We start from the raw sequence: 20,026 nt of genomic DNA on the forward strand, positions 1-20,026 counted from the left end.
GACGCGGACAAAATGACCATGTTTATTGTGTTCACGAATTCCCTGTTCTGTAAGCTGAAATACAAAATTTTCGGCTCGATAGCCAACATTTATATAAAAAAGAAGGTAAAACCAAACGTGATGATGACGCGGACAAAATGACAATATCTATATTGTGATCGCACATGTCATTTTATATTTAGCAGCCAAAATGTTTCACGGAGCAGCGAATGCAATATCTTTAGTTCTGAAGCGATCGCCAATTGGATCAAAAGAAGGCGCCAACGGGAGGGGCGCAAAAAACAACAACAAATCAAACAAGATAAGAACAATACGTAATGATGACGCGGAAATATACAAATTTCGGCTCACTCGCTCGTACGATTTAGAGTATTTTTTCAAGTCCTCAGTTTGTTGGTATAAATATCTTGATTAGAATCGTAAGATTTAATAAGCAAAAAATGACAAGAGTTCCATGTTTTGTAAGATGAAATACAAAAATTTTCGGCTCGCTCGCTGCGCTCGCTCGCCAAAATTTATCAAAAAAGAAAAAGAAAAAAGGGACGAGGACGCGGACACAATGACAATGTCTATTGTGTTCACACATATCATTTTATATTTAGCAGGAAAAATGTTACTCGGAGCAGCGGCTGCAATTTCATTCGTTCTGAAACGATTGGATCAAGAGGACGCCAATGGTTTCGAACATACAGAGGGCGCAAAAAAAGTCAAAAAAGATAAGAACAAAACGTAATCATGACGCGGAAATATACAAATTTCGGCTCACTCGCTCGTACTATAAAACAGAGTATTTTTTCAAATCCTCAGTTTGTTGGTATAAATCGTTATCTATAAGGTCGTCACTATATCTTGATTAGAATTGTAAGATTTGATAAGCAAAAAATGACAAGAGTTCCATGTTTTGTAAGATGAAATACAAAAATTTTCGGCTCGCTCGCTGCGCTCGCTCGCCAAAATTTATATATAAAAAAGTGATAAGAACAAAACGTGATGATGACGTGGAAATATACAAATTCGGCTCCCTCGCGCGTACTAATTTAGAGTATTTTTTAAAGTCCTCAATTTGTACGTATAAATCGTTATCTATCAGGCCGTCACTATATCTTGATTAGAATTGTAAGATTTGATAAGCAAAAAATGATAAGAATTCCATGTTTTGTAAGCTGAAATACAAACATTTTCGGCTCGCTCGCTGCGCTCGCTCGCCAAAATTTATCAAAATTCATTACATTTAAATCACTCTCAAAAGACCCCTTTTAAGTGCTTGAAAAAGCATATCATGTGCACTTGGTTTAAAGTCCCTACCGGGATGGGGTTGGGTTGAACACTTTTTCAGAAATTAGGATCGCAATTTTCGCGCTTGCCCCGGGCGCCGTTTTCCCTAGATACGCCACTGATTTTACTCGTAAGGATGCAAAAAATCCTACGTGTGGCAGTTGGGTTCTTCGCCTGCATGATGTTCCTCCACCTCCATATCCCCTCCCCCTGCCGAATATTGGACATAACGTTGCTCCAGGAAAATAAATCCTGTTTTATTTCATTATTATTGTACGGCCATGTATGCATATATCTTCAGCTTCTATTTTCCTTCGCGAACGCACATCAGTACTTACTCCGAACTCGGTGCTCCCTTGTTACAAGGAATCGCCTCGTCTATAAAATATACATGACAATAAATACCGAGCCACGCATTACCATGGAGATGGAGCTACTGTATGTGTGTAAAGCCCGGCGAGCAAGGCATATCAGCTGGAGTAACGCAAAACCTGGTTTCCAGACTGTCACACTTGGCTAAGTGCCTGGTCGCGCCCTTTTGTTTTTAACCAATCTACAGATTATCTCATGAATTTGCATAATTTGGCGCAACTGCAACTACTCGCTGTCCTGCACCACAAACCATTCGTCATAGTATTTCTTTTATATAGTTCTGTTGGTTTTCGAAAGTGTGTAATACGTCTTCATTGTATGTTATACTAGATGTTACAAAAAAAAAATCCACTTGGATCCTCAATACTTTGAAAACTACATAAGCCTATCTCAGATAACACTCTCATTGATAATTCATTATGAGCGATAGCTGAATACGGTGCAAAGTGATTTGAATATGAAAGCATAAATTAGTTTGATTAAATCCTTGATAAATTTTAAAGTTAGTTTCCGGGTTTTTGGATAAATTTAAATCTCTTGACAAAATTGAATACAATATTATACAGGAACTAATGAATGGATATGTGAGTCCACTTACAATCACCCAAAAGAATGGACATGAATACCACCTTGATGGCCTTCTTGTATTTTTTCTTCCATGTTGCCACGCCTCTACCAGAGCGCCCTGTGAATGATGTTGTACATATAAGGGCAACGAAGGATGATTCTCCATTTGAGTACAATACACGTATTATATTAGGCATAGTAGCTGGGAAGCCGTATTTCATTTCACTCTAGCACCTTTATCAAGGTGGTTAGGATCTGTGTGTCTACATCTGTACTGTCATAGATGCTGTTCACTAACGTTTTATGAAGTGGATGATCCGCCATTTCAGGACGAAACAGGTAGGCCTTTCATAGAAGAAAACCTCGTCGAATTTATCACCTTCTATATACATTTAGTTTTGCACTGCTCACAAATTGTTTTCATATTTAGTATATAATTATTATGATACAGAGACATGTCTTGTGGCATACCAACGTGACTGCGTCACAGCTTTCAGTGTTAAGGGCGTTGCCTTGAACCGGTTGCGGGCATAACATTTGGGCCAGTTGAGGTTACCTACCAGTTTTCATGGCGATTAATGCCTATAACATTATACTTTGACACTTAATGTATAGCAAGTAATGTCGGTAATCTTTGCAGTGGTGGATCAATTCAGTTCAATTCAATTTATTTTCATATTTCTCAATGAAGGAATGTACATCAAATATAATGAAATGAAGTAAATCATAATATCCACCTTCGATGCACAGTAAATAAATGTAAACATATATTATAAAACATAGCGGTCAATCTTCGTAAGTTTGGCTCTATGTATATAACGCTAAAGAAATATGATGGAACCTACTTAAATGCGAGCTTGTCAAGTGTATAGGTCCCAAATTCTGAACAGAGTGTAAGATACAGATGAGGAGCACGGATGCAACGTAGGACCAAAACAAAGAAAAAGAAAAATGAAAGGCAACAATACCTGGGGCAATAACAGAATCTTCTCAATACAAATAGTAATATACAGACAACCACATTCTGCAGACGCAAAAACAGTTGATTTAGCAATGTTGACAATATGGTGTAATAATACGATTTTAATACTTGTGCTGAAAAAAGAACAACTCGTTTTCATTGTTTGGTCCCTTCTGTAGACTTAGCACACTTTGGGTAATAACAATCTCCGAATTTTCCCTCAAAAATGTGCATCAGATTGCTTTATTTCAATGTTAAAAACGCAAAAGCTCCGTCGAACGGAGGGGGCATTCCCTTCCCACACCCTCCCCCTCTACCTCATTAGACCTTGTACATACAGAGCGATGATGCACACACGGAATAAGATATGAATTCCGTGATTTATCTATTAACACTTTCCTGAAAAAAAAAATGCCCTATATATTTCCATTATCATTTCATTTTAGATTTGGAATATTTCACCAAAAATTTGCGCCAAATCGCTGAATTTTAGGTCCGAAAATTCCAAATCAGCCTCTCCTACACCCTCGTCTTCATGCTTTTTCTGTTTGATTGCTTAACTAACAGCCTTCTTGAAATTCATTGTAAGAAACAAAAAAAAATTCAATAATACAATGATGCAAAAATGCACCGAATTGCACCATTTACAACATCAAAATGCAAAAAGTTTTCACTGCGGGGGGAGGGCACCCTCGCTCGCCCCGCTCCCTCGCGTTCAACCCCCTACACCTCCCCCCTTCCCCCCATCTCCACAGGGTGACTGTACACCAAATATCTTTATAATCTATGCGCAAATTTCAGGCGTACTGAAAGGGTTGCTGTAAACATCCTGTATGGATGAAATTAAAGCCAGACACTATCATGGAAATGGAAGACGTATACGAATAGACATGAATAATGGTTTCACAATGCTGTAAATACATAAAAGATGTCATGCAAAAATGACCACCAGTATGGCTCTCACAATGTGATTACTCACCATCTATTAATTAGTTAAATTCTTCCTTTTTCAGTAAGTAATCCTTGCTGAAAAGTCGGGATTACTTACTTTTTTCAGTAAGAAGTCCCGACGACTGAGCAACAGATCTTTATTTTGGATAAAACCCTTCTTTCATTCAGATTCAAATGTTGTTCGCGATGATTGTTAGTATGACCATCATTCTTCAGATGTGGAATATCTAAATCTAAGTGACTTTTGTACTCCATAAAACTATATCTATCTGAAAATGAGAAAGACATTTTTTCTCACATGAGTGCTTGACAAAATGAAATTTCATGCGCCGATTGTTAAACAAGTGGATTTCGCTGTTCTACTGTGGTTCAGTTTGGATCCGTTTTGATCAAGACTCAATTAAGATTCAAGATTCAAATTCATTTTCATTTCCATTCAGCAAACAGAGAAATTATATAAATGTATGTGCAGAACATATTTGTAATACTTGCAAAAATGTAAGTTGACGAGATTCATGTGAAAATGAGTAACAGTGAAGAAAACAAAATTGTATTTTTTTTTTTCAAATATATAGTATGCACTTATAGTACAAGCATATCAAGGATGCAGGAGAATGGAAATGGAGAGTGTCTTCAAAAAGCCGAGTTTGTATGATGTGGTACCCTCAAAAATACATAGAACAGCGAATAATGAATTAAGGAAAATACAAACCAAGATAAAACAAAATCAAACGAACCAATGTCAACTGACATGAAATCAAATTATGAGGGAGAAGAAAATAGAAAAAAAAAAGGTAAAGAAGAAAGAAGATCAAATTCCACTGGCTCACTTATGAAAGGTCCTTGTCCCTTTACAGACGATATTCATGTCATTCATGTAGTCCAGGCGCAGGGACCCAGAAAAAATGACTTCGTTCAACCCACCCCGCAGAAAAGGTTTAATAAATATAAATAAATTTCCTTTAAGAACAAGAACAATCAATTGCTTTCTTCTGCTCTTTTCCAAGGTTGTTTCGAACAACCATTTCTCTGTAAATATATACTCTAAAAAGCTAATATCAGAATATCGCCGGCTTTGCTCTCTGTATTAACATAGATTTTGAAGGGAATTTTGTGTCCATACATTGCTGGAAACAACATTTGCCTGTAATTTGAAGTCAAATATGTGTTAAAAGTACGGTAAAAGGTACAATTATGCAGAATGACATGCTTATTGAGCTTTTTGAAAATATGGGCATTAGTTCTTAAGTATTGACAGCTGAATCCTGATTGGATATTACTGGTTGCCATGGCAACAGGAAAAAAACTTTTTTCAACAATAATCAATAGAAATGTTTGTTTTTAATTCACCTATCTACAAAAAAAAAAACTGAACAAAAAATACCAAAGTTTGCAGCAGTTGGAGGCATTTTTTGGATTATCAATCACCTGTATACATCTGGTTACCATGGTAACCATGCACAATATTTTAACTTACAATGTATCCCATTGTTTTGCTGACATCTCTAGCAACATATATATATATGGTTTTACGGTGTTTTGAGGAATTATTCATGAAATAACTGCAAAAAAAAACTGTGATTATGTTGTAATTTTCAGTGCCAGCCGTAACCGACCCCAGTCTAGTTTCTAGTCGTTTTTATTTCGTTTTCATCTCTCCGAGTTGCAGCTTGCGCATGTGTAGAAGCCCACTTTATTGTGCTAAGCCGAGCGAAGGCGCATACCAAGTGATTGCGACGCCCGAACGGTTTGGGGTCACAATCACTGGGTATGCAACCTCACTCGGCTTGCTGCAACTCGGAAAAAATATACACGAAATAAAAACGGCTAGGAACTAAACTACACTGACCTCAGCTAGTGAGTATGCTGGCAAAAACCCTTGTTTGCCGAGGAAAAAGTCTGCGTGCGCTAAGACTACTACACGCACCACTGGCACTGGCGCCTGTAGCAGCGCCAGTGGTGCGTGTAGTAGTCTTGGCATGCGCAGACTCTTTTTCGAACAATAAGGTCTTGTCGCACCTAAAATGGCCTGTAAAATTTTATTGATACCACAATTTCGACTCACATACTACCTGGGGGTGTTCCTGGAGGTCCCATCTACCGCTCTGTGTGGTCAAACCTTTTCTGCGGGATGGGTTGAACGAACTCCTTAATTAAGGCCCGTACAGGAATTAGCGCCTTGACTAATGACGTGCATGAATATAGAGGAGAAGAGAGAATATAGAGGTGCACTCAGAGTTTTGTAGCGAATTCTGTCCCTTGCCACAGTATCATTTTTTTTTTTGTCACACATATCCGGATTCCTCCTGGTGCACAATAGTCCACACTAATTGCTCACCATCATCTTGTAAATCAGCGAAAACTTTGTAGCTTTTACGCCTTTATGGCACCATCAAGATATTAGCCTTTTTAGCGGGAATATTTCTAACCGGAGGGCCAAACCCCAAAAAGTCGCTTACTTAACGAGTGAGTTGCACTCTCTCTACAAACTAAGTAGACCATGCTTATTTTCAAATTTTTATTGTAACAAACAACATTCCACTGGTCTACCTCAAAAAATTTGTTGCGAAAGCCTCCAAATCCAAGATGGCGTCCAAGATGGCCGCCATATTTACTGAATTTGTTATTTGAAAGATAGAATTTGATTGAAAAATCAGATTTCAACAAATTTGATGTCATGTGAAAGGGAATAAAATTTTCTACAAGTTGATACCATTTTTGTGGGTTATTGTGATAATTGGATTGAGATTTTAAGGAAAAAGCACTCATTTTTTGATATTTTTCTGGAAAAAGGAAAATCATGAAAATGTTTGATTCAGCATAAATCATAGAAAGACAAAAGGATTATCTTGAAACGTTTCAAAAATTTTGTTTGACATATAATTAATATTTGAAGAAAATTAGGGGTCAGTACCGTTTTCGGTTCAGGAGTTATAATGTCTCAAACTTGAAAACTCACTATGTAAAAATGGCCACTTTAGTTGTGACCAAGACCTTGTTGGTCGTAAAAAAAGCCTGCACGCGCCAAGACTACTACACGCACCACTGCCACTGGCGCTTGTAGCAGTGCCAGTGGTGCGTGTAGTAGTCTTGGCAAACGCAGACTTTTTCTTTGACAAACAAGGGGTTGTGCCTGCAAACTAACTTTTCATACCAAGTGGTAGCTCAGGTGACGCTGATTGCTATTATTTCAAAGTAGATTGTTCTGAAGCAGATGAGATGAAGCAAAAAATATCTTTCAAATAGAGGTAGAAGTTTGAAACAACCTTGCTATAGAAAGTTTAAAACAAAATTTGGATCAATCACTCAAAAAATTCAAGATTGCAGGCCATCAAAGCTGACATAGTGTATTGCGCCTAAGTAAATGTATCATTTCGATTTTGATAGAATTTTGTCTGTTTTGCTGTCTGTTCATATGGTCTTTATATATTCTGAACATTTTAATGCCATTCCAAACCATCTTAGGTTTTTATGGAGACATTTTTCAGAATGCACCATGTTAATTTCTCTAGAAAGTTAAAAAAAAAATAAAATCAAAAATGTTTCTGAAAACCATGCAGAAATTAACATCTTTCCCATATAATCAATATTTGGAGAAAATTAGAGGTCAGTATTGTATTTGGTTCAGGAGTTATAATGTCTCAAACTTGAAATCCCATTTTACATAATATGTTATTTACACGCATCTGTTCGCAAAGACGTCACAGAGGGTCAAATCCAAGATTGTGCTTACTTTTCGAGTTTCACTCTCTCTATAAACAAGACCATACATAATATTAAGCATAAGCAATGTTCCGTAAGTACACCTCAGTAGATTTGTTGCAAAGTACAGATGCGGTCCAACAGGGCCGCCATTTTATTGAAATTAACATTTCAAACATAAAATTTGATAGAGACATTGGATTGCAACAATTTGATGTCATATGAAGGAGAGTAAAACTTTCTAAAAGTTGATACCACTTTAGCTGTGTATTGTGATAAATGGGGGGGGGGTTGTTTGCTTCTCTTTTTTGGGGGGATCCATATTTTTATATTGTTTTGAAAAAAGGAAGAAATCTAAAAATGCATGATTTAGTGTTTATCAAAGAAGAACTGAAGAATTACTTTGAAACCTACGATTGAGATTGAGATTTACTGAGATTGAGACATAATTCATATTTCTGGAATTACAGGCAATATCATACACTGTTGACAAGTTAACATCTAAAACTTGAAAAAATTATATTTATGCATTATAAAATTTGCTTACAATGTGTTTACATGGTCACATGTAATACTGTAATGGTCTAGTGACTTGCAAGTACCTGCAAACTAACTTTTCATGCCAAGTGGTAGGTGACGCTGGTCGCTATTACTGCATTTCATCATAGTAGATTGTTCTGAGGCAGATAAGATTGAACAGAAAGTATTTTCCAAAAAGAGATAGGAGCTTGAAATTTGACACAAATTTTGCCAATGTGTAATATTTAGCCATAAAAATAGTATCCACACAAAATTCAAGATGGCGGTAATTAATCGAGGTTGTCGTTCAAGGCATTATTTACCATTAGTGCACGTAAAGCAAAAACCCAGCTTTACTTAATTCCTCAAACTAGTTCTAAACTGTGAGTTAGGGATTAATGTACAAACTTAAATCAGTATAATTAATGCCAAATATTGTTAAATATACTAAATAGATCTGATAAGAATGTTTTTTTTTGTCAACAGTTATCATGGTTATGGTTTCTTGAAAATAATTGATGATATCTCCGTATGTTTTAGGCTTTATTATATTTTTTTTTACATGGTAGAATGTTTTGTAATACAACTAACCTGCACATTTAAATCGAATGTGATACCTCTCCCAATGGTAAACAATACCTTTAGTGTGTTGCGTCAAAGTTATCTCAACTCATAACTTATAATTTGATATGTTTTCTTAATCTTCTTATATTGCTGTCTATGTATAGAACATGTTTCTATACATCCGAACGATATTGTACTAGTGTAAACCATATTGAGGGTCTTTTTTTTTTGGGGGGGGGGGGGGATGGAGCTCATTCCAGTGTTTGGGTAAGGCCCAATCTTTGATAAAAAAGAAATGCTTCTGTATCAAAGATATGCTTTTTTACTTGTATGTTACTCTGCTGTTGTAGAAACGTGAATGATGATGGTATATGTGTAATAATGTCTGATCCGTAGATGTCCTTGAAAGCCCTTCTGATCCGAACCCCCCCCCCAAAAAAAAAAAAAAAAAAATCCAACATGGCGGCAATTTCTCAACTTTGCTCTTAAATGTGTTGTGCGAAATTACTTTTCAGTATATTGTTCGAATAAAATTGTCCAAATTGAGTATTCGTGCTGTATATTCACATTTACAAATAAGCATGCTGAAACTGTATTTTCCGTTATCAGATTTTTCTTACATTGTTTTTAGGCTGATTTCATGTGGGTTATAGTGTCACAATAGATCTGAACTTATGCCATTGGAAGATGCTTTCCTATATTAGATATCAGGATCACTCGAGAGTGAAAATGTTTATTTTCATTCATTTTAGAGTGACCTCGATGATCACTCGAAGAGTGACGAGTGATCCCTAAGGCAGGGCTCGACACTAACGGTGGTCCGGTGGCCCGGGGCCACAAAAAACGCACGTCGGGCCACCAAATGTCAGAAATGAAGAATTTGGTGGCCTGATCGGGCCACCAAAAATAAAAGTTAGTGTGGAGCTCTGCCTAAGGTCACTCTAAAATGAGTGAAAATGAACATTTTCACTCAAAAGTCACTCCAAATTCACTCTAAATTCACCGTTTTCTGTTGTTCACTCCTCACATCAAAAATAAAAACTTCCACTCGATTTGTTTTTTTTCTTTTTCGGAGAGTAGAATATCACTGGTTTAAAAAATATGTCCATAAAAACTTAAGACGGTTTAAGTAGCACAACAGACAAATTTGTATCAAAAACGAAATAATACTTAATTTGGCGCAATACACTATGTCAACTTTGATGGCTGTCATCTTGATTTTTTTTTGAGCGGTTGATCTAAATTCTGTCTTAAACTATCTATAACAAGATTGGTGCCAAGTTTCAAGCTACTACCTCTATTTGAATTTGTTTTTTGCTTCATCTCATCTGCTCTACTTTCTACTTTGAAACAATAGCGATCAGTATCACCTGAGCTACCACTTGGTATGAAAAGTTAGTTTGCAGGCACAAACCCTTGTTTGTCAAAGAAAAAGTCTGCGTTTGCCAAGACTACTACACGCACCACTGGCACTGCTACAAGCGCCAGTGCCAGTGGTACGTGTAGTAGTCTTGGCGCGCGCAGACTTTTTTTACGACCAACAAGGTCTTGGTCACAACTAAAGTGGCCATTTTTACGTAGTGAGTTTTCAAGTTTGAGACATTATAACTCCTGAACCGAAAACGGTACTGACCCCTAATTTTCTTCAAATATTAATTATATGTCAAACAAAATTTTTGAAACGTTTCAAGATAATCCTTTAGTCTTTCTATGATTTATGCTGAATTAAGCATTTTCATGATTTTCCTTTTTTCAGAAAAATATCAAAAAATGAGTGTTTTTTCCTTAAAATCTCAATCCAATTATCACAATAACCCACAAAAATGGTATCAACTTGTAGAAAATTTTATTCTCTTTCATATGACATCACATTTGTTGAAATCTGATGTTTCTATCGAATTCTGTCATTTAAATAACAAATTCAGTAAATATGGCGGCCATCTTGGACGCCATCTTGGATTTGGAGGCTTTCGCAACAAATTTTTTGAGGTAGACCAGTGGAATGGTGTTTGTTACAATAAAAACTTGAAAATAAGCATGGTCTACTTAGTTTGTAGAGAGAGTGCAACTCGACCTCTGTTTTTAGCTTTTGGCCCCCCGGTTATTCAGGTTTTCGTCTCTTTAAAACTTTAAACCCAACTCAACTCTGCTGACTCATGCTACAAACGCGTATTTTAGTTTCATCTCTCGCAGCTTGAATTTGCTGTGAAACCAGCTCCACTGGGTATCTTGGAAATGGTACAATACAGGTGTGCCAGCAATGATCTCTGCAAGACTGCAGATACGGTTGAATTGCAAGATCATATTATTTCCTCTACATGCAGAAGATTTGAACACTATACAATTAGTGTACAAGATATGCCCATCTCGATCCATAATGTGATTGCAATGACAATACGTTTACTGAGATTACCGTGCATTTATTCATCTTAACCAATGAACAGTCTTCATCTCTTTCTCCATCAACACTCAAATTGGCCAATTGGTTTATATATAGTGATCTTGAAGACATTGTTGAATCAATGTTTTCTTTCCCCCCGCAATATATACTCAGCAAAAATGAAAGGTAAACACTTTTTTAGTTCATATTTGGCATAAAAGGTTTTGGTGGAAATCAGTGTATTATATCCAATATCAAAGGTGATTTGATAAGCTATCAAACTAGTATATATGTCAATATAAAGAGAAAAAAAAAAGACGCATGAGGGAACAAATTCTTTTTTTTTGTCTTCCAAGGCACAAAAGTAAAAAAAAAAAAAAAGAAATGAGAAAGTTGACACATTGTCTTTCATTTGAATGTGCCCTTCAAGATAATGATAACAACTTAGACAAAAGACTACTTTAACACAAAAAGAGACATTAATGAAATAACAAAAATATTTTTTTATCTTTATCTCTTTCTAACCTCAAATAAAATAAAAGTGGGAAATGTGAAGGGGGAATAAGAATTTTCTGTTATCTCAAACTTCAAATAACAAAGGGAGAAATAGAAACCTAAATGATGCAAGAAATTTATCATCCAGATTCGGATTCAACATCCTCGAAAGAGGAGGAAGAAATTATTCTTTTCAATTTTTCAAGGAAATATATAGGAATTTCGGTTTTCGCGGTCATCTTGGCGGCCATCTTGAATATTTCAACACCCTAAATGATACAAGAGTTTCAATATCCATATCCATATTCAGCACCCTCGATAAAGGGTAAAACCATCAATTGTTTTAATTTTTTCTAAGTACATGAAAATTTCCATTTTGGGACCATTTTTAATATCTCAAGACCCTCGAGGATGCTATAGGTTTCATCAGATTCGGATTCAGAACCCCGAAATAGGATAAAACCATTGAGAGACACTGGGTGGACGGTAAATCAAGTTTAAGTTTCAGGCACCCAGACTATAATGAAGGGGTCCTTTTGTTGTGAAGTGTTTCCCAGTTCCCGCACTCTTTAATTGTAAGTTTCTCACCCCCCCCCCCTTATTTCCCTCTTTCCCTCAGAGCTACCCACATAATACAAGCATAGTCTTTTGAGTCCACTTTTTTTGCAGAGTGTATATAGAGTTTTTTTTTTCCTTTTTTTTAACCGATCGTAGACATGAACATATTGTTATCCCTCGCTGGCTACGTATATTCTCAACGACTGGCAGGTCAAATTTATCATATTGGTTTTTGTACATTCTGTTGAAAAAATAGTGAAAATAGAGTTTGAATTTGAATTAGTTTGAATTTATGGTGGCGCCAGGGTGCTGAAGGCGTACAGGCCCTGAGTTTTGTGGGCCTAATTTTAAGATCGATGATGCATTGATAACAATTTACATAATTGACCACAGCAACAATCAATCAAGAGACAGATTTTGGTCTCATGCAGCGAAGCGCATTACAAGATCCATCCTCACCCATTCGTCCCTCCTTATAGACGCCTAGAATCCGCAAAAGCTGCGTCGATCAAACATGATGCCACAGAAATCAGGGTGAAGAGCTTAATCAGTTAAGCTAAACACAGAAAACAAGTACGCAGAAGCTCGACGTGCTCCTGTTTTAGCACGTAGATTTGAATGACGCAAATAAACAACTATTGATGGCTTGGATAGTAAAATTTTCATAAATGTAAAATTTAGAAACTAATTCAATGCTGTGATCGTGAAATAAAATCCCCGGAATATGAACTTGACTGACTAATATATGGTCTTGACCGGGAAAACTTAGGATAGAATACACATTGTCAATCATACAGTCATATCAAATCTTTATCTCTCGTACTTCACGACAGGAGTTCAGCTAGAAAAATGGTCAGTATAAATGAGTTGTCCAAGTTCAAATCACTTTTGTTTCGATTAAGACGCCATTTGTTAGTGCAACGTCCCAGTGATAGCAATCCTAGATACTATACTCGTTGTCCAAACCTTGGCCCAATGCCAGAAATATGACGTTGGCCCTGCGCCTTCATTTTGTTCTTGGCCATTGCCTTTAACAGTGAAAAAACAACAACAACAACATTGATTTTGTACAGTACCAACGTTGTTAAAAGTTTAGAAAACTAATCCTTTCTTACGTGTTGACGTTGCCCTAACGTTAGACCAACGAAATATTAGCAATTTTCACCTTGTTATGACGTTATCCTAAAGACCAATTGTGTAACAACTTCTTTTCCACCTTGTTGTCAGGTTTGAAAAGTGATTATGTTTCGTTTGTTTCGTTTGTTTCGTTTATGTGTTTGTAAAATTGCAGTGAGCTGTCATAGACTGCTACGATTGCCAGACAAAAACGAAACAAATAGAGAATGTCACCTGTCAACAAAGTGGGCCTTCTCCATTTGATAATATATGTGGTGTTGATCACCCGTCCGGCAGATGCAATCAACGTGATCAAGGTGTATAACTGCTGCATGGGAACAGATAATGAAATCATTTTCGGTTCCTCTTTTCGAAATTATTATGAATATGAAATATATTGTTCTGACTGCCTATTTTATGCAAATGGAGAAGCGATCGGGGAACATTGTCTTAAAGCTGGACAGGTAAATCGCTTCACAGTGACAGCAAACACCACGGGAGATGAGTTCGTGGTGATTCTGAGTGTCAGAGATGTGCAGAAAGAAGATGAAGGACGCTACAAGCTTTTTGTTACCGAAGACATCAATGGTGAAAGGTATCATGACGTTGCATTTGCTGACATCAATGTAATCTCTCCACCTGGACCGGTTCATTGTGTGAATGTGACGTCATCACTTTCCCCAGACTGGATCGAGATACACTGCTCTGCTCCTATAGCAATGAATTCAGATCCACAAGGATCTATCGCCTGTTTCCAAAATGGCAAAAGGGCGCCATATCTTAGCCAACCTGAACACTCGGTCGATCACATCGAAGCTGTGTACTGGATGGACGTTGAGTCTCCGATCAACTGCTGTTCATTTGCCCCGCATTGTGAGATGTGTCTCCCCTATTCCAGAGGGACTGCATCAATGTCTACTGATGAAAATGACCTTCAGATGGGAGAAGAAACGACTTTACAGCAGTCTACACCCAGTCCACAGACAGTGATACACACAGTAGGCCCTTCTAGTAATGGAAAAAATTATGTTGTTATTGCTCTGTCGCCAATATTGGGCGTTGTCTTCATTTTAATGCTTGCTGTCATTATTTTTATATTTGTGAAGAGGCCCACCTGTGTCTGCAGGCCTAACGGTCATGAAGAACTCTGTGATTGCATATTTTGAATTGAATTACTGAAACTGTACTGGTCTTATACTTGAGACACGGTGAACAGTTCCAGCTGTATTTTCATATTATTTTACATCACATCAAATCTGTACATGCAAACAAGCAAATTAACAAAATACAAACCAGAGGAGCCGTCAAAGGCGACAGACACACGCCCTAGCGGCGCTACAGAGTAGATGCAATACTATACTATACTATGGGTCCAAAGCTACAAGGTCACATAGAATTGCAGGGGTCAATTGATCATCACCAAAATCTATAATCGATTCTTTCCTGTCACAATCCGAACTTTCACTTCCACCAAAACAAAACACTCTACAATGAAAATGAGTGCGAAGCGGTGCTGTGTCCAAATTTCGCCCAAGACTTCAAATTTCGCCCAGTGACGTAGTGCACTACGAAACGAAAGCATACCGCACTGCAGTGTGACTGGGAGCGAGCAACATTTTTCCGTGATTGAGGAATGTTCCTCCAATGAAAAAAAGAATCAATATTAATATGGAAAATCGACAAATACGGGCCATTTTGTGACGATGGAAAGCGAACTTCCACAAAATGTTCACAAATTCAGAAGGACTTTACTAGTCCCTCAAACAAAGGGTAAATTTCGGAATTCTTACGAACATAGTATTTCAAAGTATGAAACGGAAAAATGTTCGGAGTGGTCACACCATCATACTACTAGTATACTATGGGGTCAAAACTGCAAGGTCACACACAAGTTGCAGGGGTCAACCGATTATCACCAAAATCTAATCGATTCTTTCCTGTCATCATCCAAACATTCCCTGAACATTTGGTGCGAAAACGTTCACCCGTACTCTTATTATCTTGTACACAAACAAACAAACAAACAAACAAACAAACAAACAAACAAACAAACAAACAAACAAACATACGGAGCCCTTTAGATAACCCCCTGCCGATTTTCGTCGGCGTGGGTAAATATGATATAAGGTTGGTTATTACAAGAAAGTGTGTCAGCATAATTCATTATGTACATAAAAGACAATTATCTATAACATGTGAAATACGAAGGAACCGCAAAACCAAAGCTTGTAACCGCGTGTTCCAGGAAAAAAAAAGTATCAATGTAAACTCGTTTTGCAATGGAGACAGGACACAAAGTACTAATGACGAAACTATGTTGAAAGCTAAAACAGCAAGGTAAAAAGAGCAGAAGAAGAAAAAGAAAAGAGAAAGAAAAAAAAGAGAAAAGTAAGACAATAAATACTAATCGATAAAAGATGGCACAAAAATACACTGGTATACGAGCATGACCTTTCTACGATCAGTTTCATAACAAGTATACAAATTTCAAAGTATGAGTGCACTCTCGCGCATTAATTATACGGGAGCATAAACACGATGACAGCTGAAACCAGAGGTATAAAGCAAACGTACACTTAAAACTGATCTATGCATTGAAAGAGAATAATGTAAAATAACTGGTTACATGATTTTCATCAGGCATGTTATACTCAATTTGAGTTGTTGTTTGAAGGTAATCAGGCAGGTTATACTCATTAAGTAAAATAAATTTGAGTTGTTGTTTGAAGTATTGGCGAGACCCGGATGCTATTAATAGTGATCCACCTGCTGACTTCCACGACCCTGCAAAATACCAACTGCAATTGCCTCACAAAACTGCCTCGCATTCCCTATATTAGGTAATAATTGACTATATTTGCGGGAAGATCATTCCAGAGTTTGGGTCCGGTGAAAGCATTTTTTCTTAAGCAAATAGAGTGCGAGTACGTGGAAGGTGAAACAAGTCTCTTTGAATAGGGGGGTATGCATGAACCGCATGGTTTTTCTGAAACATATGTATATGTCGGGAAAGTCGTTGGCTATAATAACTGATACATAAATGTGCCTAAGTTGTACAAATTTATGTACTTTGTGCAACATACAGTATGTAAAAAAAAAATACATTCAGATTTTCGCATTGGTAACACCCAATATGATTGAACTGTCTAAATGCTACTTCAGGGGTCTTAAAATATAATATTTTAGCTCTATTTTGTAGAAAACCCCATCCGATTTGGTTAAGCGGTCACAGAGAAATGTGGATTGTTGTAAAGCATGTCACGAGTCTGACTCTTCCAAGTTTAGCACTTCGATGATCTTTGTGTGTGAATGCAATGGATAGAACTCGGAGGGAAGAGATTCCTGACATCCTCTACAAAATTCCTCATTTCTCTTTGACCACTAAAGCACATCGAATGGGGTTTTCTGTAAGATGTTGGCAATGAGTTATAGTTTCATACTCTGGAATTGTATTTGGATTGATTCACTATTCTTAAAGCTATTATTGGTGGAGGGTACCGCTGTCATTTTTTTTTTTTGGGGGGGGGGGGGGGGCGGGGGACATAGCGTATAGTTTTAAAAATCTAAACGATTCAACTTGAATTAAAAAATCATTATTCATTTCTATATCACTTGGCAAATGAGTGACAAAATTACTGAATAACGTACAATTAGTTTTGTTTACACATTGAGAGATAACTTGTTTGCTTGAATCCACGTTTGAATTGACTTTAACTCTCTATTCACTACATCTAAAAGGGTTGTTGGGTTTCGATGTGAAAAAAAGATATTGGAATTATCGGCAAAAAGAAGGAAGGACAAAACATCAAATGAGTTTTTGAAATCATTTATGTAAAGAATAAAGAAAAGCGGACCCAACGGAGAACCTTGAGGGACCCCGCAAGAAAGTGTTTTCAAACTAGAACTAAAACCGTTAATACTAACAAACTGTTTCCTGTTGGTTAGATAGCTCCTGAACCAGTCCAGGGGCTTTGAACACGTATCCCATAGTTCGAGAGTTTATACAACAAAACACCGTGATAGATAGTGTCAAAGGCCTTGGACAGGTCCAGGAATATAGGCCTACCGACTGTATGTGATGAATCGTCAATGGCGTGGGCGACTTTGTCGATAAAAGCAAGCAGAGCGTGAGTAGTACAGTGTCACAAAGAATATTGCATTCATTTAAAAACTTAATTACACGAGAATATATCCAATGTTCACAAGTCTGGGAAATTGTGGTCAAAAGAGAAATGTGACAATAATTACTTACGTCTTCTTTATTTCCTTTTTATAAACTGGATCCACTTCAGCAATTTTCATTTGACTAGCCACTGTACCAGTGAGAAGGGACAAATTCAATATGTTAAAGGAGACAAATTTCGGATATAATATTTTCAGTAAAAAAATCCGAATAAACATCATGTCCAGCAATTTTGTTTTTCTCTTAATTTGTGAACTACATCCTTCACCTCATATTCTTGGATGGGAGGAAAGAACACAGTTTGGGGATTTGGATTAGTTAGGAAATAATGAAATTCTTTATCTGTTGCTGGGATATTATTTAGGATGGAGAAAACGATAATTTGAGCAAAGAAAAGAAGTTAGTACAACCACCTCTTCAATGACATTGGTAGATTTACAGGTTCACCAATTTCTTTTCCCAATCAGAGTGTTTTAATATATATAGTACTTAGTAATTTAATATAGGGAAACATTACAAAGACAACCTTTTCTAAGAATACGTAGACATTCATTAAGTATTACAGAGATTGCCGGCGCCATGTTTTCAAAAGTGTTTGTGTGTATGTTGGGGTGGGGGTGGGGGTGATAGAGGGGCACTTTGTACTTTTGGTTCCACTTCAGGGTTTCATCAACTACCAAGGAAAAAAATAAAATAAAAAAGGTCTTCAGCGCATCTTTCACATTCCACTTCCGGGGTAAAAAAAAAAAAAAACACATCCAAAAAAAAAAAAACACACACACACACAAAAAAAAAAGAGAGAAAAAATGGGGGGGGGGGGTGGAGGAGGGCAAAGTGGTGACACCCTATGTATTTCTTTGTATGGTTTTTTTAAAAAAGCTCTAGTAGACAAGTTAATTTCAGCAATAGATTATGCTTCACGGGATCCATTATTGATTTGATTTGATTTGATTTATTGGTTTCTGTATCATCATTGTACATGCACATTCATGTACAAACATAAATATAGTTCGTTCACAATTTTTTTTTTCATTGCCTTTGCACAATGTACAGCCAAACGTACAACAAACTTACAATGAATAATACAGTGGGGCTACAGCATAAGCGTGGCTTGATTTGAGTGCAGCCCCCTAACTATTATACATATTTATCACTATCATAAGTATTTGACAGTACTGCATTCTAGTAATTTATTGGTAGTGCACTTTTCTGATTCTAGTATAGTCGTCGCCTGTATAATTAGGTTTCTGGTTTTTGTGTTGCTTTTGAAGCATTACAGACATGGCAATAATATGAATCTATTTCTCTGCACAAGCTGTCCTCTGAATGCATTGTAATGTGACAGAAGCACGATATGTTTGACCGTGAACCATTAGTGGCCTTACAGTGATGTCTTTCTACAAAAGCATATTCAATAAAGGAGTAAAATAAAGCCCTTTGTGGCCTGAATAACACTTCTTTATATCTGTGTATGATGTTTATGGTGATTGTGTACATGTATTTATATGCAACCAAAGGACTTAAAAGAGACTGATTGACATGGCTGATATCAATGTCATCGTTCTACCTCCAAGTAGATCTGCAGGACATCTGCCGGTTTAGAACAAGAGAAAGTTAAAGACATTCATAGTGGCTGTATCAGGCATGGTTTGAACCTTTCACATAACATGGATTGCTTGGAAGGATGTACATCTTAGGACACGAGTGTCATACATGTTGTATTGTGAGCTAGAAGTGTTATTTCATGGAGAAAAAATTTCCATATAGGATGTTAAAGGTGCTGTAGAACCGCCATATGAGTAATAGAATTGTGTATTAACTGTGTATGCATTTCTTTCTATGCATTATAGATGAGTATTATACACGAGTGTATACATGTTGTATTGTGAGCTAGAAGTGTTATTTTAGGGAGAATAGTTCTCCATAAAGCATGTTAAAGCAGCTAATAGAACTGCCATATTCAGTAATAAAATTGTAGGCGCCTATATACTAACTGTCTATGCATTTGTATGCATTTTAGATAAACAAAATCAAATCGAGTTGTCCAACTCATCTGTAGTGGTCATCTGTCCATAAGGACCACCACCTCTTCCTGTTTAGTGGCCGGTATTATATGCAGGTTTGATTGTACCATGCACTACAGTAGAACCTCTCATTCACTGTCTTGTAGTGGAAGACATGGATGTTGTGGCGAACAATTATAATTTGATTGTGTCCTATGGACATGTGTTTATTGTATTTATAGGTTAATGGTCTATAGGAAAGTCAAACAGCAATGTAACATAGACTGAAAAGACCTAAGTAATATTAAAACTGTTAAAACAGAGTTAACGATTTTTATAGAACACATAAAGACAATGAGTAAAATCTGAACTTATGAACG

The 20,026-nt window shown here is 36.8% G+C and overlaps 1 protein-coding gene across 1 annotated transcript in view; it reads right to left on the reverse strand.

Annotated features, from left to right (window-relative positions):
• Positions 1 to 20,026, reverse strand: part of LOC139714319 (tetratricopeptide repeat protein 39B-like) — a 71,745-nt gene that overhangs the window by 37,847 nt on the left and 13,872 nt on the right. Inside the window, exons 3-4 of the mRNA XM_071626033.1 lie at positions 2,246 to 2,332; positions 1,428 to 1,485 (exon numbers count right to left, since the gene is read on the reverse strand). Coding sequence (XP_071482134.1) covers positions 1,428 to 1,485; positions 2,246 to 2,332 — 145 coding nt within the window. The remainder of the gene's footprint in view (positions 1 to 1,427; positions 1,486 to 2,245; positions 2,333 to 20,026) is intronic.

This window comes from Diadema antillarum, unplaced genomic scaffold (genome assembly GCF_040938485.1).
Source record: "Diadema antillarum isolate AM-2024a unplaced genomic scaffold, OU_Dant_1.0 seq00002230_RagTag, whole genome shotgun sequence".
Classification (NCBI taxonomy): domain Eukaryota; kingdom Metazoa; phylum Echinodermata; class Echinoidea; order Diadematoida; family Diadematidae; genus Diadema; species Diadema antillarum.